A 23,322-nucleotide genomic window follows, 5' to 3' on the forward strand; every position below is an offset into this window, starting at 1 on the left:
GCCGAGACCCTTCGAACCATGCAAGATGTGAATATGAAACTGAACCCTGGGAAATGCTGCTTTGGGGTAGAAGAATGAAAATTCCTGGGAGTAGTAGTTACTAAGGGAGGAATCAAAGCCAACCCAGAGAAAACTCAATGCGATCCCCCAGGTCCCTGAAAGACATTCAACAGCTGAATGGAAGATTAATCCCCTTGAACCGTTTTTTGTCAAAGGTAGCTGACAGGACCCTTCCCTTCATGAAGGTACTGAAGGACTTCCTCCAAACAGACAAGTTCAGATGGACCTCTAAGGCAGAACCGCTTTTCGAGAAAGGAAGGATTATATTTGCAAGCTCCCAACTCTAGCCACCCCACTGCCCGGGGAAGATCTGCTGTTGTATTTATCTGCTTCAAAGACAACCATAAGTGCGGTTATGATGGTAGAACGGGAAGGGAAACAGATACCAATATACTTCATCAGCAGGACCCTCAAAGGTCCTGAGGAACGCTATATGCCCTTGGAGAAGTTGGCCTTATCTCTCGTTTTCGCGTCCCGGAGACTCAGGAGGTATTTCCAGGGACACAAGGTTACCCTAATGACAGATCAACCCCTCCAAAAAGTGCTAAGAAGGCCGGAGTTGTCGGGGCGACTGGCCAAGTGGGCAGTCGAGTTAGGAGAGCACTCCTTGGAATTTAAAGCTAGAACTGCCATGAAAGGGCAAATACTGGCTGACTTCTTGACAGAGGTCCCTGAGGATGAAAAAAAAGGAACTTTTAAAGTGGGAAGCTTTAGAAAAGGAAGAGAAAGAGAAGGAAGGTGAGGCAGTGTGGAAGTTGCTCACAGACGGGGCCTCCAGCGAAGAAGGTAGCGGGGCGGGCATTACACTGATCAGTCCTGAGGGGGTTGAGCTAACCTATGCCATCAGACTGGACTTTGAAAACACCAACAACACCGCGGAGTATGAAGCCCTCTTAGCAGGGATGAGGCTAGCCAGAAAGATGAAAGCAAGACATGTGGAGGCAAGTACTGACTCTCAGCTGGTGGTCAAACAACACCAAGGGGAGTATGAAGCTAAAGACAACACCATGGCTCGGTACATGGCAAAAGTAAAAGAAACAGCCGAGGCCTTCAAGACCTTTAAGCTAGAATACATCTCCCGCGAGAGGAATAGAAAATCTGACGCCCTCAGCAAGCTGGCCTTTGTGGCATTCGATCACCTAGCAAGAGAAGTCAAAGTGGAAGTCCTGACTTCCCCCTCTCTTGACACAACTGAAGTAGCCACGATTGAGAATACCCAAGAAACATGGATGACACCAATCATAAGGTTCCTCAAGGATGGAACATTACACGAGGGAGACTGGGCAGCCAGGAAAGTAAGAGTCAAAGCCTTAAAATATGAGCTGATTAATGGGGAACTTTACCGAAGGTCATACCTAGGCCCATCCCTGAAGTGCGTTGATAATGAAGAAGCCAAGTATGTGATTAGAGAAATACATGAGGGGATTTGTGGGATGCATTCGGGGCCAAGGACAGTAGTGGCAAAGGCAATGAATGCGGGATTTTATTGGCCTCGAATGTATGAAACAGCATCAGAGGAGATCAAAAGATGTGACAATTGCCAGATCCATGCCCCTATGACGCACCGCCACAAGCACCCAATGATCCCTGTTTCAACATCTTGGCCCTTCCAAAAGTGGGCCATCGACATAATCGGGCCCTTCCCAGAAGGCCCGGGAGTGGTTAAGTACGTGGTGGTTGCCATCGATTATTTTACCAAGTGGATAGAAGCGAGACCCTTGGCAAAAATAACGGGGGAGCAGATGAGACGATTTGTACTAGACAACATCATTTGCAGATATGGGGTCCCGAAAGAACTGGTGAGTGACAATGGTGTCCAATTTGCTGGGAAACCTTTCAGGTCATGGTGTGAGCAGATGCACATACATCAAGTATTTACTTCCATCACCCATGCCCAAGGCAATGGGCAAATCAAAGCGTCATCAAGGGAATGAAAGGGAGACTTGGAAGAAAACAAAAAGGATGGCTGGAGGAATTACCATTTGTGCTATGGATATACAGAACCACCCCTAAGGATTGCAATGGGGAAACTCCTTTCAGCTTAACTTACGGGACGGAGGCGGTCATCTTGGCTGAAATTAGGTCCCCAACTGCCAGGATGAAGCTCAAGGAGGCCGAAAACGAACAAGACCTCCGGATGAACCTGAACTTGCTTGAAGAGAGAAGAGAAGTGGCAGCAGTCAAGGAGGCTAAGTACAAGAACCAGCTTGAAAGCTATTACAATGCAAAAATGAAAAGGCTTAACCTCGTCCCAGGGGATTTGGTCATAAGGTCAAACGAAGCCAGCCTACAAGAGAACACCGAAAAGCTAGGGCCCAATTGGGAAGGGCCTTACCGGGTCACATGGGCAAACGGCAAAGGAAGTTGCAAGCTGGAAACACTTCAAGGCAAGGAGGTCCCCAGGACATGGAACCTCATGCAGCTCAGGAAGTATCACATATGAGGGGTTAACCCCCAGAAAAAACGTCCAAGGAGCCACTTTTGTAATATGTAACTACTAGTCAGGGGCCTAACCCCAGAAAAAATCTTTTGTAAAAACTTGTACTGGGGAAACTTGACCCCCAAGAAATGAATGACAAACAGGCAACTCACTTGCCCCTTTTTGACAAAATGACAGGTGTTATATCAAGGCAGACGTGCCTAGTAGAACTATAAGCCTAATAACAAACAAACACATGTGCACAAGGTATATCAAACATACCAATCGCCTGGCTGTGGGGCAGAATAGGATCTAGCTAACCCAGCGAAAACGGACAAACAAACCAAAGACATAATCTCACATTATAAACCTGTCCAGTGATTGGCCTCGAACAGACAATCCTAGTTTATCAGACAAACCATAAGCACAAGACACTTTTGTAAACAAACTACAAAAAGAAGTCTTTTATTTGCAAAATGAATGTACAAAAGGAAGCCCTACTAACTTTGGCAAAAACAACTAACGTACAAGCCAACAAACATAACAAACAGACCAAAGCACAGCTTCTTGCCAACAGCCTAAAAATCTTCAGGAAAGTGCCAACTTGATCCCTGGCAAAGGCCCATGCAACATAAAAAAGCACAACAGAAAACAAGCAAAAAAAAAAAAGATAGCAACATACGGTCATATGATTAGGTACTTAGGAAAACCCCTACACAAAGGTTCTCCTTCCAAACACCAAAAAGTTTAAAGTGTTATAGGGTAAGTAATTATCCGGATTACAACCATATCGAAAGAAGTTAATGTTCAGAAATCACTAGGGACTGTCCCCAGACAAAGACTTCGGAGACGAGGGACCAGCGGAGGAAAACAGGGCTTTCAATTCATCTATTAATATCATGGTATGCTCCAGGATCTTCTTGAGAATGACCGGGGTCTTACCCCCAAACTCCTCGTCTAGCTTAGACAGCCGCTTCTTGGCTTTGGAATTGTAAAGCGGAGTCTCCTTCCTGCCCAGACCCTGAGCAGAATAAATATACCCATCCTTCAGCCCAGCCTGATAGCCAACATCCCGGTACGCCCTATACACCTCCTCCAGGCCACTTTTAAACTCCTCTGACTGAGAGACACTAGTAAGAAAGGCTTCGAAACCTTCGGTGATTAACCAATGCTTCTCCTTAGCCAACCGCTGGTTATCATCAGAAGTTATCCCGTAATCAGCATACATAATGTTCAGTTGCTCCTGAGAAACGGAGCCAACCTCCTTCAGATGCTTCAACTCAGCGGCTAACTCTTCTTTCTCCTCTACCAGCACCGCCATCTCCCTCTCCCAAGCTCGCTCTCTCCGCTCCAACATAGCTTCAGCCCCCTGAACAAAAAAGACCATAAAGAATCCAAAGGCAGTTGGAAAATATATAAAAGGGGGGGAGAAAGGCTATGAACCTTCTCCTCTTGCAATTTTCGCTCAGCCTCAACCACTTGACATTGAAGTTTGGCAGTAATAGACTGGGAAGCCTTGAGTTCACCCTTGAGCCCTTCATTCGTCTTCCTCAAATCATCAACCCGCTGCAACATGCCGGCACCCCTGAAAAAGCTCTCACAGAGTGACATGTTGTACTGATCCTCAAAAAGGTCATCCCTCAAAGCAGAATTCATGAACCTATGAGAGGGAGGAACAGCATGACTCAAAAAATCCCTGGCAGTCCAGGGGTCCCTATCACCAAAGAATGAGTTATTTTCCACTTAGGAACATAGGTGAAAGGGAGGGCATCAGCAAACAGGGGAGCCAAAGGGGATCGATGAGCAAGACCCTCAAATTGAGAAGGTTTACTGGTCCCGGTAGCATGATGAGGAGAAACCTCAAAAGTTGAGGCAATGCGGGCAATGCTTACTTCTGGAGTCTTGTCCCGAACACGGGAAGAGGAAGGGTCGGTAGGAATCTCTATTGGATCATGGGAACTTCCCTACTCAGACAAAGAAAGAAAAAAGAAACATCAAAAACCTCCCCAAAGCAAAACGAATGTAAGGCAACAGGCAAAAGAAAAATAAACTTACCAACAAAGGTGCACTCACAAGGCTGGAGGACCGCAGGTGCTTGGATAAAGAACCCTTAACCCCGACAAGGGGAAGTTCGGAAGCAGCCTTTGTTGAAGGAAGAGGTTTTTGTCCGCTAGCACTCCGGAGCCTTTGTCGGATGTCACGGGGAGCAGGGGCTGGTTTAGGGCTTACAACCTTCCTCTTACGAACCAAACGAAGCTCCAGATCTTCGTCATCGTCATGACTAGATTGCTTAACGGGAGGGGGATCAGGGGAACTCTCTTCCCCATCAGATGAAGTCCCCTCACCTCCTTCCACAGCAACTGAGCCCCCAGCCTGAACAGACCCTCCGGTAACATGTATCCCAACACTCCGGTTTAAACCCGGATCAACCTCATCACCAACCACAAACTTAACATCCTTAGAGTCCCCTTGGAGCAGTCTCCACAGAGTCAACTTTGCATAAGAAGAAACACTAAAGATGACTGAACAAGCCCCAAGGAACAAAAACAGATAACAGCAGGTCTAGAGTAAAAAGATACCTTTGTTGCCGAAAAAGGCTTTGGGACGAACTGAATAAGAAGGGCTCAACCCCCCCCATGGCCAGGATCCCCTCAGAAAAAGTAAAGGCCCTCATCGGGTTTTCACACATACGCTTCCACTGGATGGTTTCATTAGCAGACAAGGTGGGAACACTGTCTTCAATAGCGGCCTCAACATCCCTTGGCAGTGGAGACTCCGGTATCATGGCAGCAGAAACAAAGATAAACCTACTCTTCCACTCTTTAGGGTAAGTGGAGGTTGGCATAAAGGTGTAACAGGGTTTCGACACACTATTCTGCTGTTTGGCAAAGGTAAACCAATCCCCATCAGAAATCAGTTTGTAAAACATACAGAACAAGGGAACAGATGGCTCGCCGGAAATGGCCGCACAAGACAACTCAAAATGCACTACTCTCATAAACCCTAGGGGATGCAACTGAGAGAAATGAACTCCGAAGTGACGCAGTAAGGCAATCTTGAAGGGTGAAAGGGGATACCGGACTCCACAGGAAGAAAATGCCAAAGTATAAAGGGCAATCCTATCGGGAGTGCATTCTGCCGGTTCATCAGGGCCCGATAAGGTAGGAGAAAAACGCTCAGGAATGTTGTAAGTCTCGACAAAGGACTTCAAGTCCTTCGCTGTCAAGACTGATCGAATTGCGGAACGTCCGGTGCAGCTCATGGTTAAAAGAAGAGTGGTGATCGGAGAAGTATGACGGAAAGAAAAAGAGAACCAGAAGGAATTGAAAGGAAGTTTGAAAGATAATGGGGGTATTTAAAGAAAATAACTGACGCACAAGGAACCGTCACATCACTCGTCCCTTCAAAATTTAAAAAGGGTGCACGTGTATTTAGGGGATTAACCCCCGCCACTAGTATTCGGCGAAATGATGGGCCTAGTGAGAAGAAAGGGCAGTTAATAATTATTCAAAAACGGGCCCACATTCGTAGCCCGAAAAAATTAACCTCCTTCTTGCACAGTTGTGACGCAGGCCCGGATCATGAGCCTCGGGTCTCAGAACCAGGGACTAAAGATGACTTGACGACGGGCCTTTGGGTTGCCCCATTTACCCATCTTGGGCTACTATCACGTGGGCCCAACAAGACATAAGCCCAACAATGGCTTACCTTGCCCACTAAGGCTCTCCTTTTACAAAACGAGCGGGAAACTAGGATCAGAGGAAGCAGGCTGCATTTAATGTCCGATTAGAAAGGGATCTTTGGCTGGAAACTGTACTTCCTAGCCGGAAGCATTTAATGAGGCTGCCATCTTACCGTTGGGGGTCAGACACGTGTCTGAGCCCCCCAAAGACCCTTAGAACCCGTCGGATCACCTCGTTGAAATATCTCACTTGGAAGATAAGAGCTAGAGATTATATAAGGAAAAAAAAGGAATGATCATAAGGCAGGCTCTCGGAAGGTATCACATTAAAAGCTCTCTCATTTACTCCTCTCTCATTTATTCCGATCAACATCCTCGTACATTAAACACACACACATTTATTGGATTCACATCTTAGAGGAAACATTCCGGTGATCACACTCATCGGAATAAGCTCCTCTAACTCTCCGGCAAGTTTACTTATTCTCACGTCGGAGCTTGGTCACGGACCCCCCCCCCCCCCGGGGGTCCTCCGTGGCGAGGCTAACGGTTTACTTTTTTGTAGCAACGAAGGCCGGGATATCTCAACGTCAGCGAAGATCCCCATTGAACGTCAGCAGAGATTTGGGTATTCGACATCTCTAAAGATTTCTTTCTTTATACTTGTTATCTTATTTGTAAGTTTTCCATCTTTGTTTAATATTAATAATTTGAATTCGTCTCTGCTTTTTATACTCTTGTTAGTGCGGCATACAATGGTCTTTGGTTTTTGTTAATAAAACGATTAACGTTAACCCGCGCGTTGCGGCGGGTTGTTAATTATTTAAAAAGTAAACCAAACCTAAAAATGCATTCGTACAAGTCGTTAATTGATTTGTTATTATTAACTTAGAATGCATGTTCAAACGATATAAAGTATTGGTGGTTTCAATCCGGCAAAAACGCATTGGGTCTCCTGGGAAACTATAACTGCACCTAAAGATCAGGGTGGTCTAGGAATTGTTCTACTAAAACCCTCAAACGTGGGGGATGTTGTCTAGATGATGGTGGCAATATAAAAGGGAAAAACATAGTGTATTTTGATTAATACATAATCATTCAAGATCTTGGAGTTTTATCACTGCTTGGAGGACGCCCGAAGATGGGATGATCGATCCACTGTCAAACATGTTAAAAACCTGTACTCGTGTGTAGTCCACACAGGCATTGGCGAAGCTTGGGGGTCGATCTTTCCCAATTCCGGGAGGGCGAAAACGTATATACCTTAAAATTTCTATACGAAGGTACTGTTCATAACACTATGCAAAATTATAATTTAAAAGTACACCACTAATAGAATTATTTTACCATAGAATCACCGAATATGAACCGACGTATAACCATGAATCTATGTTATATGGATAATATCAACAATCATAAACATTATAACAGACAAATGATCTGATAGTGTATAAACAATCAAAATGAAAATTCAATGCGAACGAATCAACCGAATTCAAAACAAAATGTTCTAAAAAAACACAAACTGAATTACAAACCTGAAGATGACTTACGCATTCAAATAACAATCATGCAAATAACAAATTATTCAATGGTTTAATAAAATAATATGATAAAAATTATGGGTTATATTAACGGGCATGGAGGATGGAAGAATCATATGCCTCAATTGAAAAGGTATTCAAAGGTTTACCTAGTGGAAAATGATAGATTTGTTTTGGATTATTGAATGGAGTTTGAGGGATGAATAATGGGATTTGGAGATCCGGATGAAAGGGGCAATTCAGATCTAGATTACAACATACAATTTTAGTAATAGAAGAAAAAAGGGTTAAAATGAGGAAGGAAACGCCCAGACGTGAATAGAAAGGACGTCAAATGAAATGTGAACATGTGCGACTACGAGTGAAACGATTTGAATTTTGTCATGTAGAATCATTTCATTTATTATATAAAGACGCGTTAATGAAAAAATGGAACCAACTTGCGAAGAGACGCGTCAATTAATTGAGTTTGAATGGTGACCGTTGTTGCTTTTTGTAGTATTATATAATATAATACAAGTCAACCCTCGATAGTAATTGTCAAGAAAACAATCAAAAAAAAAATTAAGGGATATTGGATTTAAATAACCCAAACTTTTACCAATTGGCCAATAACACTCCCAACCAATGTTTTAAAAACCAGTTTTTTAAAGCATACCGGGTTGGGTTAAAAAATGGTTCAACCGGTTGAACCGGGTTGTACCGAGTGGTTCAACCGGGTTAACTAATTAACTTTATAATACCAACATGAATCCCAACCAACAAGTTGATGGATTGAATAAATGTCAGAAACATATTAAAAACTACACATTATAAATCACATACGAAAAAATACCCCAAAATAGATTAAAACGTACACATAAAATATGGCAGAATCAAATTTTAATAGTGACACATGTTTTCACACATGTCAAGACCTCCCAACAATCATAATACACTATATACACGTGGAATCCTACTATATATATACATGATTACTAATAACTACTAAGTAATATTAGCGGTGTGCAAAAAACCGAATTAACCGACAAAACCGAACCAAATATAAAACTGGTGGGTCGGTTAATGGTTTTTTTTAAGCGAAAGTAGCGGGTCGGTTATGGTTATCATTTTTTCCATACACACCATAACCGAACCGAACAGACATGTAATAAATCTTTGTAGGATTTTGGACTTTTCACCATATTTTTAATAATATTAAAAATATTTGATGTCTTTGACTGAAGACTTTTAGTATTTATGGGTTTTTCATATCGGTTTGTGGTTTTGGTTGAATGTTTATTTGAATTTATAGTATGTATCATATCACTTTATTTGAATATTCAATAATAATAGGTATTAATATTATAATTATATATATTTTTTAATACTACGTAAATTTTTACTATATAATAAAAGAAAACACTTTAAGGACACTTGTCATCATATTAGGCCGTCTCCTATAGATAATTATTATTTTAGTTTAATCTCTTCTAATTAATTATAGATAATCCTCCTACTAAATATTATTTTGTTTAATATCTTATATTATAGATAACCCTCCTAATAAATATTATTAGTTTAATATCTTATTGATAATTATTATTTAGTTTAATCTTCTTCTCATTTATAATATTATTTATTTGAATTAATTATATTTGAACGTTTTGTTTAGTTTGGTATCAAATATATTTTACGAAACTTAAAATAAAATTAACTAATATTATTTATCATTTATCATTTATACATTTACGGAGTTTTTAATAAATGGTTAAATTTATTGAGACTTCGTTAACAAATTTTGCAACAACAAAATAATCTATTTTTATCACGAAAACCAAACTTTGTATTAATATATTAAATATTTTTATTTGGTAACAATATTTTAGTTATTCAACCCGTGTAATACACATGGTTTTAAAGATATAACTATTTTATTTGATATATAAAATTACATTTATTCAACACGTTATATATATAACTTTTTATTATTTAATATATAAATTACATTTATTCAACCCGTACAATAAATGAGGTTTTTAAAGATATATTGTTTTATTATTTAGTATAAAAAAATTATTTATTCAACCCCGTGTAATACACGGGGTTATAACCTAGTATACTAATATATACAAATACTAGTTTAAGAACCCGCGAACTTCGCGGGTTGGTAAAAGAAAATATCTTCATTATCAGCATTGACGTAAATATTATGATTTTTTACACGTTAAAACACAAACGAATATATTATATTACAACGACAATTTGAAATACAAAACCTTCTACATACAGTGTTAGTAAACCAACAACATTATCTAACGGAGGGAATCTCTGAGTTGGTCCACTTAGTTCACAAGTTCTCCTACATAGTAATAGTAATTTCCCATTACATGAAATAGGAAAAAAAGATAAAAAGGAGAAAGAATGAAAAAGGTTCGTATTAAGTTAACGTTATCTACACTCACACGTTAGTTAAGTTCAGAAAGAAATGGATGAAGGAATCAGTCCCGAAAGCCCCGTCCCAATTAGTTCTCTTCAAAAATGAAGATACAAAAAAGTGAACGGAAATAAATATACAACACAAGTGCATATGATTTACAAACTGAACTTACAGTTTATTGAGTTGTCTCCAATTCTCTATGAAATTAGGTATGGACCCACTAAGATTGTTGTCAATTATCCTGTTGTAAAATTAAAAAAAAAACAGTTAACTTACACCTCAAACATCAATGAAACAAAAAAAAATCATTAACTTTCAATAGCAATGTAAAAATGTTTACAAATCTTTTAAATTGCTCAATTCAGCAAGGGATGCTGGCAACGTTCCCGTCAACCGGTTTGAGGACAAAATCCTAGAGTAAAGTATCAAAGAACAGAATAAGTTAAAATATGTGAGTAATCGAAGAACAAACAAACCGAGAGCCAAACAGCCTTACAATGTGTGTAAATTTATTAATCTCCCCAAATCAGATGGAACAGTTCCCGAAAAGTTACTTGCTTCAAGGTTCCTATGTAAAATGTATAGTTAGTTACATCACCATAAATAACAATATTAAACATACGTTTTCCTAGAATTAATAGTAAAGTACATGGACGGTCCCTATCGTTTATCAAAATTTTGGATTTGGTCTCTAGCTTCACGGGTTATGGGTTGTGTTAAAAAATGTATATCTATAAAAGTATTTTTTTTTGTATGATTTATAACCTGATATCTCTTCATGCTAAGACTCATGTTTGGCAAACCTTACCAAGAAATATATCGAGTTACAATTTTTTTTCAAACAAAACTCTAACCTAGCTGCAGCAAGGGCAGTATCAAATCCACCTGTAGTCAGTATTGAGTCAATTAATGTTGTTAATGAACTATACAACATACATAAAACTGCATGTTTGAACAATAATACAAAAAAGACCATGAGTATTACTTACCTAAATATACTTGTTTTCAACAATCCCTAAATAGTCACAACACAAAAACAATTCAATTAGTTGTAATCAAACACTACAATAGCAGACACTCAAAACATAGATATATGATTCATATGTGACGCTATGATTGTACATATTTCCAATTTATTAATTTCTCATAACTACTTATTTTTTTTAATTACAAACTAAGATACTCCTAAACACTCTTATACTACTCACAAGTACACAATTATTAGAAATTAAAAAGCAAGTGCATCATACCAGGTATGTGATTCCCAACGACCAGTACGCCGATAAAACGTCACACCGTGATACTGTGAGCCTCGAGACTTCGGTCCACGTCGACTTTTCTTCGCCTGCTGAAGCGGCGGCACAGGCAGATTCTGCAACGCCTGAGCAGGCTCCAGAACCGCCATCTTTCCTGCCTCACTTTCGTCCCCCGAACTCCATGATTCTGTCAGATCTAACACCAGAAACTTATCAAAAGAGGATCCATCGAGCACCACGGATTGTTTTATTTTATTAGTTATTAATCATGTATATTTTTTTAAGTATTACGGCTTGAAACATAATTATATTTGCCTGGTAACGAAACTCGTATAGTTTATTAAGTATACTTATGTTTGACCGGTAACCCAATAGCCGATACAGATATGATTGAAAAACACACAACCTGGCCGGTTATATGAGCTAATAAACATTTGATAATATTTTGGATATATATTTACGTAAATCATTAAAAGCTTAAAACTATTATTGACACTTATTTTTAATAGTAAAAACTTTGGTTATATATATGAACTTAATAAACAAATAAATAGGCCTCATAAACTGAATTTGTATTACTATTTCCTCTAACTTCGATCATGGCATCAACTTTTTCATCAGTTCACATATCAATTAATTGTCACCATCTTTAAAAACTTGTACAAACTAAATAGGCCTCGCGATAAAAACCCATTTGGGTATTTTGGGTCATTTTAAAAATAAAGATGGGTTAGGAGGGGTAGGAAAATAATTAAGGATGGATCAGGATGGGTTGTAAGATACCTATTTAAAATAATTTGTGGGTCAGAATGGGTTGTAAGATATAAAATGCCAAACAAAAGATCAGTTGGACATGTAATTTTGTAATTTGCGCCTAGGCGAAAGCCACACCCGTTGTTCCTTGAGCCTTAACTACTTGGTGTTCTAGTTTTTTTCGACATCCAAGTATAAGGTTGGCATAGAGTTGTGGGTCTTTGAACAATAGAAAAGGAGAGGTCTTTCATTAAAGTTGATATCACAGAAATTGATGACAACTATCAAGAATTTAGTGCAGTTTAAGATGACTAACAAAACTGACAAAGGGCATCAACGATTTACTTTAAGCAAGCAAAGACCCAAGCACAACAACAGCTTAACTCATCCAAAATTGCCTAAAACTGCACCGAGAGAGTGCATATAGTTAGACCACTGGTTATAGCATGTTATGAGCAACTGTGAATCACATAGATCAAACCGCCCAAACCAAAAGCAACAACATAAGTTCATGCAATTCCAACTTTTGGGCAAGCAATCCATGTCAAATTACATTTCAAATTTTTAAAAAATTATTGAAATGACATTGTTTTTTAACGATAATAACCCATTAAATATTTCAAAAAAGGAACAATGCAGGTCTAATCAACCCGAAATGACCCATTTGACTCAACTACATCTGACCCGTTTCAACCCGTCCAACGCACTCATAATTCTGCATCTAGATAAATTTAGATAAATACAGGAAATATTAAATAGCTCAAACCTGGTCCCATATTATACAAATGGAGTGTCATTGCATCAACAAAGTCTGAACCTGAAACCTTAAGAAGCTTCGAAAACCACTCTTTATCAAAGAACCCACCAGTGCTACAAACAACGGTTTTGACTTGACGTTGTGGTATAAATTGTCGATTATACCCCTGAGTTCAATTAAGTCACTCCCATATTGCTCAGTATGGACCATAGTACCAATGTTCTTCGCACTCAACTCGTTACCTACAACCAATGTACGCAAGACTGCATAAGAAGACATATATAATATGACAGCCATACGCAGTACAAAAAATCTTGCTTTATTTGTATAGAAAATCCATATTCCCATGAATGTATCTAATACCCATTGGAATTGGTATATTCTACAAAATCATGGGCATTGCTGGGGTTCCATTATATTTCCCAAACTTCCTTTTAATCTAGTGTCACCCGACTCACCCCTGGAGTGCATTTAACCCGAAGGTGACAAATAAAATAGAAAATAAAGAACTTCAGTTTAATATTGTAAAATAGTTGATTAGTTTTTTTACATGCTGACACATTAAAATAAGTACAGAATCATCTAAAAAAATTAATGGGATTTAATCTCACCTTGTCTTAGCAAAAGAAGTAACTTAGTTCATCCCTCCTATCCATACTAAGACAACCCTTAGAGAATCCAAACAATCTCCATTTCTGTTTTATAGGGGGACCACACAAGTCCGACTAATATCCCCGACATTATACACCACTCCCCGGTTGAAGGTACCTTCATGATGAAGTGCTTGTACGCCATCTTCGCCTCCTGGCTTGCAATTTCAAAATAAGCAAATAGATAATACTTTGTGAAGCAAATCCTACGTCCTCCTCAAATCATCTTCATCATCACTACTCCGCTGTCGTGCTTCTTGTCTCTATGCCTATGTCGAGTCCTCGCCTACGCCCATCACTGTGAAATAGAACATGACAGAATGCTGGAACTACTGCTTTAACTATGATACCTAAAAAGAAAAGGTAATAAAAATTAAATACATACTGATGTTTATGATGTGTTCCGCTTAAAACATATTTTTTTTAAATAAACAAAATAAAAGGTGGATGTCAGTCTGTTTTGGAAGCCCTTGCCGACCCTTACTGTGGTTGTTTGTACATAGTTCTCAGTCCTCAAACACCTCTCAAACAGCTGCAAAAGATCCCAACTCGTTGTTGCATTGTACCACATAATTTGGTTTCGAAATCACGGCTGAAAGTGTGAATTTGCTATCCAGTTTTGACAGCCCACTACCGTTGTCCTTTCGCGACTTTTAACCATCCACACAGCCCTAACACCTATTGATTGAACACGAATGATGGCTGCTGACCACTTGATCACAACGTTAAAATGGCGAGCCGTGTTCCCAATAAGAGTAATGCAAATCACCCATCTAAAAACCAAAATAATTAAAAAAATAATAATAACAATAAACACATATATCTTTAATCTATAAAAGTAAGATGTTGACAAAACACCCATCATATGAATGAAATTTAAATAAACACATGTATCTTATAGAAAAACAAATCACCCATCATATGAATGAAATATAAGTAAACACAGGTATCTTTAATCAATATTATTCATCTGGTGATCAAAAGAACCTATCCAGAAAACAAACAACGCACATAAGCTGGTCTTTTTATTTAGAAAAGTTAATAGACTTTTGAATATCAACCCACTTATTCTTTTACTTTGGGATGCTTATTTTGTATATTTGCAATGAAAGTTGGCAATAATGCTTATCTATAATTAGAAATTCATATATAATCTTGAAGATAAAATCCTGAAAACTTTGTGCACGTTGTCATTCTAAAGAACCACGTTGGAAACAAAAAATTCATAAATAATCATATTGAAAATAACATCTTTAATTTTACCGAGTTAGTGCTAATACACGAGTAAAAATCATTTGTCATATCTTATGTACATATCTAAGAATTAAAGTACACATAATCAACCAATACTAATTCCACAATTAAACCAACAATGTCCGGGTTGACTAATACGACATGTTTAAAAGACCCGAACCCAACACGAAAAAAAAATGTTCGGGTTGACTAACATGACCCGTTTAAAAGACGCATCGGGTTCCGGTTGACCCCTATTAAAAACAGGTCGGTTTCGGGTTGAGTCATATAAAAACGGGTTGACCCGTTAACCTGTTTAACTATTTAGAAAAAAAAAAGAAAAAAACTTTTGTATGTTTGTTTTTGTTTTTCCTGTTTCTATTTTATATGGTTAGTCATAATAATGTTAGTTTCGGCATACTATTATTTACTTATAACACTCACATTCACTATTAGAAATGTTACCGATGCCCCGCTTATAAATCAACATGTATGATTCATTACAGGTTAAACGGGTCGTGTTCGTGTTGATAAGAATTTATATGTGTGCAGTTTGACTATGTTAATTCAATATACTAAAGGATCTTAAATTTCCTTTAAAAGGAAATATAAATATGGTTTTAAAGGAAAGGGTGGTCAAACCCCATGACTCCAGGTCAAACCCCATGACTCATCCTTACCTACCTACGCACCAACATAGACAAATGGATCTCGCTTGACCAAAAGCTACGGGTTGGTCCTGGTTCAACCGAGTTGGACCAAATTGTGGCCCGTACCACCTAAAACTAAAACTATAAGACCATCACTAATGCAGAGGCTCTTAGCAAGTGATGCGGCAATAATATCGTCCTGCCTCTCTAGCCTGAGTTCTCTGCCAGTTTTAAATTTACATATGAATACAATAAAAATGTCGATTACCTTTCTTTTCCCTTCTGACAAGCCATTGGAGTCGAAGCTTTTCACTATAGCACTTTTTTGGTGGCTGCCAAAACCAAAAATTTATAAATCACGGTTTAAAGCAGTCAATTAAAAACATTCAAATTAAACAGGATGTTCATGGAAATTAACCATTTAGAACAAAATACTCTTTTTTTCTACATATACGTGAGGCAGTATTCAAGAATGCAACATACCATTTTGATGATGTTCAATCCAAACTTTCATTGAGACATTTAAACAAACGCTTGGTCTGCATCAAGAAACCCATACGTAAAAAAGGAAATTTAAAACATATCATACAAAGAACAACACCTTATTTCACTAATCCAGTTTCACTAATCATGCGGGTAAACCCAAAAATTCAATATTTGAGAAAAAAAAAAGATGATAAAAAGCAAAGATTAGAACAGGTGAAATTAAGGCCAGTAACAGCAAAAATCACAAACACAAATTGTATTTCAGAGCACAAACCAGTTTCAATTTTAATTCAGAACACAAATTAAGGTCAGTTCTCCGAGAAAAAATATAGGGACATCAACTTGCATACCTCAATCGTTGGATTGTTCTTGACGTTTACCCCTACAACCATCATCGATGAACTTTACCCTATCTCAATAAGTTTCTTCACTGATTCAGACCAGTGTTAACACCATATCTAGCCAAAAAAGGGCCATATGCCACCAATCTAAACAAAACCGAGGCATTGTCTTACCTGTGTTGCCGGAATCTCGGCCTGAACCCTAACCAACTTCGCCGGAAAAGTCGATTCGCCAACCCTAGACACCGATACCACACCCCAAAGCCATCATTCTTGCTTGCGATGCAACCGAAACAGTTCTAGGGTTTATTTCCAGCCTCCAGGGATTAGGCAACACGAATAGAAAAGCAATAGAAAAATTAATGTTAGATTTGGGTGGGAATTCAAGAAGAAGATGAGAAGCATGAGACATGATGATACATCAGATCATAAAATAGGGTTAGAAAAGAGCGTGTGAGAGAAGGATCGTGTGATATAAAAGGAGAATGGAGGAAAAGAGATTGGCGCCCAAGAGGGAATTCTCTGGCCTAAGAGGTGTCCACATCAATAAAATGATTGCCTAAGAAAAGGACATGTGGCTAAAATGTATTCTTTTAGTATAATAGATAGATGCAATAACAATTTATTATGTGTTAATGTAATATACTAATATATACAAATATGCAATAACAATTTATTCAGTGTTAAAAAAATAAGCTATTTTTAGCTTAAGCTAAATACACGGTTAACCACCCATAACCGACCCGCAATAATCATCAAAATCGAATAACCATAACCACCATAATCGATCGATTTTGGTTTATGGTTATCCATTAACCGACATCCCGGTTATGGTTATGGTTTTAGGTCAAAACTGACCCAAACAACCCATGCACACTCATAACTATAAATCTGGGGGGTCAGGAGGTTCCGTTGACCCTCCAGCCACCGGCTAGCCATTCAAGCTCTAATCTGTCATCTAGTGGGTTTTTGTAATATGACCCCCAGATTTATAGTTGAGCTGTAACTGCAGCGAAAAATAAGAAAGAAGAAAGGTGAAAAAAAATAGTCACCGGAATAATTTTGATAGGACCGATATGCACCGTAGTTACAGAGATGGTAAAGTGAAACCTTAAAGTAATGAAGAAGATGATATGTTATAACCATCTAATAAAAAGCCAATAAAAAAGCCTTATCACTAGTTAAATAGTTGCACGGTGTTCTCTTTCTTTTCAAATTAAAATATTATAACCCATGGCATTATAGCCTAGTGGTATCTTGGTGGTGGGATAAGGCGGTCATTTCGATTCCCACAAAGGGGGTTTTTCCCAGATTTATTGGGTTTCCTCCTGAATTGTTGTATAGGCATTATTGCTTAGTGGAGATGGTTATGATCGGGTGGTTCTGCTGGTGGCACGATGATACTCCAGTGATCCGTCAGTGATCCAAAATTTGTCGTTCAAAAAAAAATTAAAATATTATAAGCAATAATATTAATATTTTAATATAGGCCTTTCTTTTACTAGAATGTTAACAATTTATAAATTTTTTCATTTATCCATTTTTTATATATTTAAATTAGAAAATGTCAAGATATATAAATTTATCATTCATTTTTTTACGTAGTTTAGAAAATGTCAAGATTAATAAATTTATCATTCTTTTATATTTCTAATTTTTTATATTGGTAAAATCATCATTATTATTATTATTATTATTATATACTATCTTATGAGTGTGTGTCTACGTATATGTTGACCCTTCAGTTAAAAGTTTCTGGTTCAGCCATTGCCTACAACATTAGTTATTTTTCCTTTTTAAGCATCAACACTTTCATCCTTTGACTCGCATAATTTTCTTATTTTTAACTTATGAGTTGAAGGTTCATTGCCTCCTACAATATTAGTTATTTTTCCTTTTTAAACATCAACACTTCCATTATTTGACTCGCATAATTTTCCTTACTTTTAACTTATGAGTTGAAGGTTCATTGCCTCCTACAATATTAGTTATTTTTCCTTTTTAAACATCAACACTTCCATTCTTTGACTCTCATAATTTTCCTTATTTTTAACTTATGAGTTGAAGGTTCATTGCCTCCTACAATATTAGTTATTTTTCCTTTTTAAACATCAACACTTCCATTCTTTGACTCGCATAATTTTCCTTATTTTTAACGTATTCCTCAATAAAAATCAGACGCCTTCTAAGATTTATAGTTTTCCCTAGAGTAAATTGTCATTTTAGTCCCTGAGATTTGTCTCAAATTAGGGTATTTTTTGGCATTAACAAAAAAAAATGTTTCTAAATTGCCATTTTCATCCAAAACATTTTAGAATTTGTTTTTTTTTCTTTGAATCATTTATATACACAATTACACACTCTTTCTTTCTCACTTTCCATTTTCCCTTCAACCCATCTCTCGACGTCTCTGCATCTCCTAGACTCCCACCCACCACAAGTACCACCCCCACCACCATCAACACTAGGCGCCACCATCAACATCCACCACACACCACTGCCACCACTGCCACTACTATCACACCCTCAAATTACCACCTAGGGAGTGTCCCTGTTAGGCGTGTGACGACTAGCAATGAGCCACCAATTACATTGAATCACAAGTTTAAAATGAAGTTCCATTGTTTAATAATACTGAAATCCCAATCATAAGTTATCCAAAACCATAAGTTCAGCGGAAGCGTAAAGATACCACAAGGTAAATACTAATCGATCATAATAAATAAGTGTTTGATAAGTAAGTCCTCAGCATGACCATGACCACTCTTGCTCTCCAGCCAACAAGCTCCTGTTCCAATCACCTAACGACCTGCGAGCATGTAACAAGTGTATCAGACAAAGCTGGCGAGTTCACAGTTTTAGAAAACGTTTATTACCAGTTGTATGTAAAACAGTTCATTAACCAATGCAAGTAATACTGTTAATATCTCAATTCTGAACAAGACGGCTCCTCAAGTACATGACTGCCCTTTCCCACGTACTCATATCCAGTACTGGGCCCAACTGGGTCATTAGTTCACATCCGTCCTCTCTAGGAGCGGTGTGAGGGTGCCAAACCTAAGTAGCGATACCAACTAATACCCGTTACCCTCCAGGTAACAAAATAAGGGACTTACAAGAATGATAGGTGAGAATATTAACCAATATATCCGTTTTTACCCAAAAGACTTATCCCTCCACGGGATACCCACTGACTGTCCCCAACCACTGGGACGCATGCTCGAATGTAGTGAACTCACCTTTGGTTTGCTCGGTAAGGTAGCGTATGCGTTCGTAATTTGATCAATCCAATCCTATTATGGTTTCAATACTAGTCAGTTATTTATTCAAGTAGATCACATATTGTTATCATGCAAGTATGGATAAACTAGCACGTATTGTCACACAAGTTACAATGAATGTTCCAGTTATATACGTCTTCGGATCATTGCTCGACACGTAATAGTTCAAACTTACTTCACACGTACACGTAACTTATTCACAAATACTACAAGTCCAAGTACTTAAACATGTGCGGCCCCAAGTTAATCTAAACAGGCCTTTTACAAACTGTTGTGTGGGTCAGTGGTCTAATCCTTGCTGGCCTAAACCCGATCACGTGGTTCAGTAGGTTCCGGCCCAGCTAGGTTATGCGATCACTAAGCTCGGGGCCTAGTGTTAATGAAGCGGCCCACAAAAAAAAAAAAGATCAACGGTGGGTGTGGCCCAACCCCCAATCAAGTTGGTACAAAAACTCTATTATTCCCCTATCCAATTACCGGTTACGCAACTTGTTCATAGCCTGTTTATGTACTCGGCACATTTACGTAGTGTGATTTTATTGGTTTGTTTCCAGCAGCCCACCATCATACACATGAACATTTCGGTCCAATCCCCTTTTCCCACAACAATACTAAGTCGGTTTCATATGTATAAATTGTTACATAATCATTATTTGTTTGACCACTATTTTACACCCAAACCTGCCCTTCATCACTACCTACAGAAACAATAATATCCTATTCTTTCATCCCTAACATGGCCCATTGTTTGATGTTCTGACACAATCATTAATCTTCCTAATACAAAACAATGCTAGACCATCACATGGCTAGATCCCACTATTATTCATGCATGCAAATCTGACTTTATAACCATGTTCTACACTCTCACACACCTCACAAAATAACCAATCATAGACGACCGCAAAGAATCAATATGACGTGTCTAGGAAACATAATCATTGATTACATTAAGGAACTATTTTGATGGCTGGTGTCCTGCAAACTTGAATGACTACACTATCTAATTAAAACATTCAATCAATACCCTGTCATTACCACTGATCGAACACCCTAATCGAACCACATTAGACATTCACATATATATACACTTGATCGAGCAACAATTAATTAAGCGCTAGCATGAAATAATTAAGTAGATATGACTAACCAAACAATCTGCCAAGGTGAGATGCAAATCGAAACAGAAGGGTTTTGCTATTGCCGTCACACGTAGGGTTTGTAGGTAGGGTTTGCAACGAGATGATTGGGGAAATATAAAGAGGTTACGCACATATGATATGCAATACATTTAAAGTGAAATTCCTAAATCACCTATGCACATTATGGGCCGGTCACACTCCGGTTGATCCACATTAAATGGGGCCGTGACCATCACTTATGCAAATAATGTTGAGCTTGATTGAGTTGGCCCAAAGTCCGTAATTTATTTTGTTAGCCTATTAATGTTCGACTACCTGGCCCACTATGGGTGCGGGCCAAGATTAGTGGCCCAGTACTAACCAAGTCATCTTGCGTTATTTAACCGAGTTAACGTAAGTTACAATTTAAGCTTAGCGAGGTTATATCCGCACAACACCTTAACACAATGAAAGAAAAGAATAGATCACAAGGAATTAGATTCAAAAGGTTAAACACTACTAACCATGGAAGTTTGGGTTGTCACATCATCCCCAACTTGAAGAAATTTCGTCCCGAAATTTGACAAGTAGCGCAGAGGAATGAAATAGTTACTCAAGATTGTTGCGGATTTTGCTCAGGTGTCGCATCATCCCCAACTTGAAGAGGAATTTCGTCCCGAAATTTGCGAGCTTCACCAGATTTGGACTTGTCCTTAGGAAAGAGTTGAGGATATTTAAGCTTCATCTGGTCCTCACGCTCCCACGTGAACTCCGGTCCACGTCTTGAGTTCCAACGAACTCTAACAATCGGAATACGACTATGTTTACGCACCTTGACCTCCCGATCCATGATTTCAATAGGTTCTTCGACAAACTGTAACTTGTCGTCGATTTTTAACTCTTGCAATGGCATAACCAATGTTTCATCAGACAGACACTTCTTCAATTGCGAAACATGGAAGACATCGTGAACGTTACCCAACTCAGCAGGCAACTCAAGTTTGTAAGCGACGTTACCGATACGCTCCAAGATTTTAAACGGCCCAACGTAACGCGGATTAAGCTTACCGCGTTTCCCAAAGCGTATGACGCCCTTCCACGGTGAAACTTTCAACATAACCCGATCACCCACTGCGAACTCTAATGGTTTCCTACGCTTGTCAGCGTAGCTTTTCTGACGATCACGCGCCGCTGCCATACGATTCCTGATCTGAACAATCTTTTCTGAAGTTTCAAGTACAAGCTCAGGACCTGTGATCTGACTGTCACCCACTTCAGCCCAACAGAGAGGAGAACGACACTTTCGCCCATACAGTGCTTCGAACGGAGCTGCCTGAATACTTGTATGGTAGCTGTTGTTGTAGGAGAACTCTATCAATGGCAAGTGTTTCTCCCACCCCTTCCCAAAATCAATCACACACGCCCGCAACATGTCTTCAAGTGTCTGAATGGTGCGCTCGCTCTGACCATCCGTCTGTGGGTGATAGGCAGTACTCATATCGAGTTGTGAACCGAACGATTTATGCATCGACTGTCATAATTCAGAAGTGAAACGCGGATCTCGATCTGAGATGATAGAAGTTGGTACTCCATGTCTAGAAACCACCTCTTTAAGATAAATTGCTGCAAGTTGAGAAAATTTTTCTGTTTCCTTAATTGCCAGAAAATGCGCTGACTTTGTGAGACGGTCAACAATCACCCATATAGTATCGTTTCCAGCCTGAGTCCTCGGTAACCCTGTAACGAAATCCATAGCGATCTGTTCCCACTTCCACGTGGGTATCTCTGGCTGTTGAAGTAGACCCGAGGGTTTCTGATGCTCTGCTTTGACTCTAGCACAAGTCAAGCATTTACTCACGTATGTGGCGATGAGGGCTTTTATATTCGGCCACCAATACGAAACTTTAAGATCCTGATACATCTTATCCGATCCCGGATGAATAGAATATCGGGACTTGTGCGCTTCATCCATCACAAGTTCTCGAAGTTTACCATGCAGAGGAACCCATACCCGCTCCATAAAGTAATAAATGCCGTCAGACCTCTTCTCCAGTCGTTTTTCCATTCCCCACAAGCACTCGGCCTCGATGTTCTCTTAATTCAAGGCTTCGATCTGAGCAGAACGAATCTGAGCTGGTAAACCAGAGTGAATAATAAGCTGCAAAGCACGAACGCGCTTAGGCTTCGTCTCCTTTCGGCTAAGTGCGTCAGCCACAACATTAGATTTCCCGGGGTGATACTTGATGGCACACTCGTAATCGTTCAAAAGCTCTATCCAACGACGTTGCCGCATATTCAATTCTTTCTGGTCGAAGATATGCTGAAGGCTTCTGTGATCGGTGTAGATGGTGCATTTGGTACCGTACAGATAATGCCTCCAGATCTTCAATGCGAAAACCACAGCTCCTAACTCCAAATCGTGAGTCGTATAGTTCTTCTCGTGCACCTTCAACTGACGAGAAGCATAAGCTATCACCTTCTCGCGTTGCATTAACACGCAACCGAGACCCTGAATCGAAGCATCACAATAGACCACAAAATCCTCGGTACCATCTGGTAGAGATAGGATCGGCGCGCTGCATAGTTTCTGTTTCAAAAGTTGAAAAGCATCCTCCTGTTTTGTTCCCCAAGAATAAACCACATTCTTCTGCGTCAAGGAAGTGAGAGGTT

General features: G+C 39.0%; 2 protein-coding genes across 16 annotated transcripts; one reads left to right on the forward strand and one right to left on the reverse strand.

Annotated features, from left to right (window-relative positions):
* The first annotated feature begins 737 nt into the window (after positions 1–737).
* LOC110932298 lies at positions 738–1,994 on the forward strand. Its single transcript, XM_022175642.1, has one exon. The coding sequence runs from the start codon at positions 738–740 to the stop codon at positions 1,992–1,994; it is 1,257 nt and encodes a 418-aa protein (XP_022031334.1).
* Positions 1,995–9,857: 7,863 nt separating this feature from the next.
* On the reverse strand, positions 9,858–16,773 carry LOC110930197 (probable LRR receptor-like serine/threonine-protein kinase RFK1). Of its 15 annotated transcripts, none has more exons than XR_002587701.2 (14): positions 16,260–16,773; positions 15,907–15,962; positions 15,692–15,755; positions 14,025–14,313; positions 13,502–13,890; positions 12,900–13,132; positions 12,479–12,537; positions 11,375–11,576; positions 11,114–11,139; positions 10,621–11,009; positions 10,465–10,536; positions 10,297–10,365; positions 10,150–10,217; positions 9,858–10,046 (listed from the first exon to the last, which is right to left on the reverse strand). XR_002587701.2 is itself a non-coding variant. In XM_022173443.2 (11 exons), the coding sequence occupies exons 6-11, from the start codon at positions 12,928–12,930 to the stop codon at positions 9,932–9,934; spliced, it is 555 nt and encodes a 184-aa protein (XP_022029135.1). In that variant the 5' UTR covers positions 12,931–13,132; positions 13,502–13,890; positions 14,025–14,313; positions 15,692–15,755; positions 15,907–15,962; positions 16,260–16,772; the 3' UTR covers positions 9,858–9,931. The 15 variants fall into 15 exon arrangements, 5 of the variants coding, with proteins under 5 accessions (XP_022029135.1, XP_022029133.1, XP_022029134.1 ...); XR_002587702.2 differs by lacking the exon at positions 12,479–12,537 and having other exon boundaries at positions 16,260–16,318; positions 16,425–16,771; XR_004888608.1 differs by lacking the exon at positions 12,479–12,537 and having other exon boundaries at positions 16,260–16,322; positions 16,425–16,771.
* Positions 16,774–23,322: the final 6,549 nt, after the last annotated feature.

This window comes from Helianthus annuus, chromosome 3 (assembly GCF_002127325.2).
Source record: "Helianthus annuus cultivar XRQ/B chromosome 3, HanXRQr2.0-SUNRISE, whole genome shotgun sequence".
NCBI lineage: Eukaryota > Viridiplantae > Streptophyta > Magnoliopsida > Asterales > Asteraceae > Helianthus > Helianthus annuus.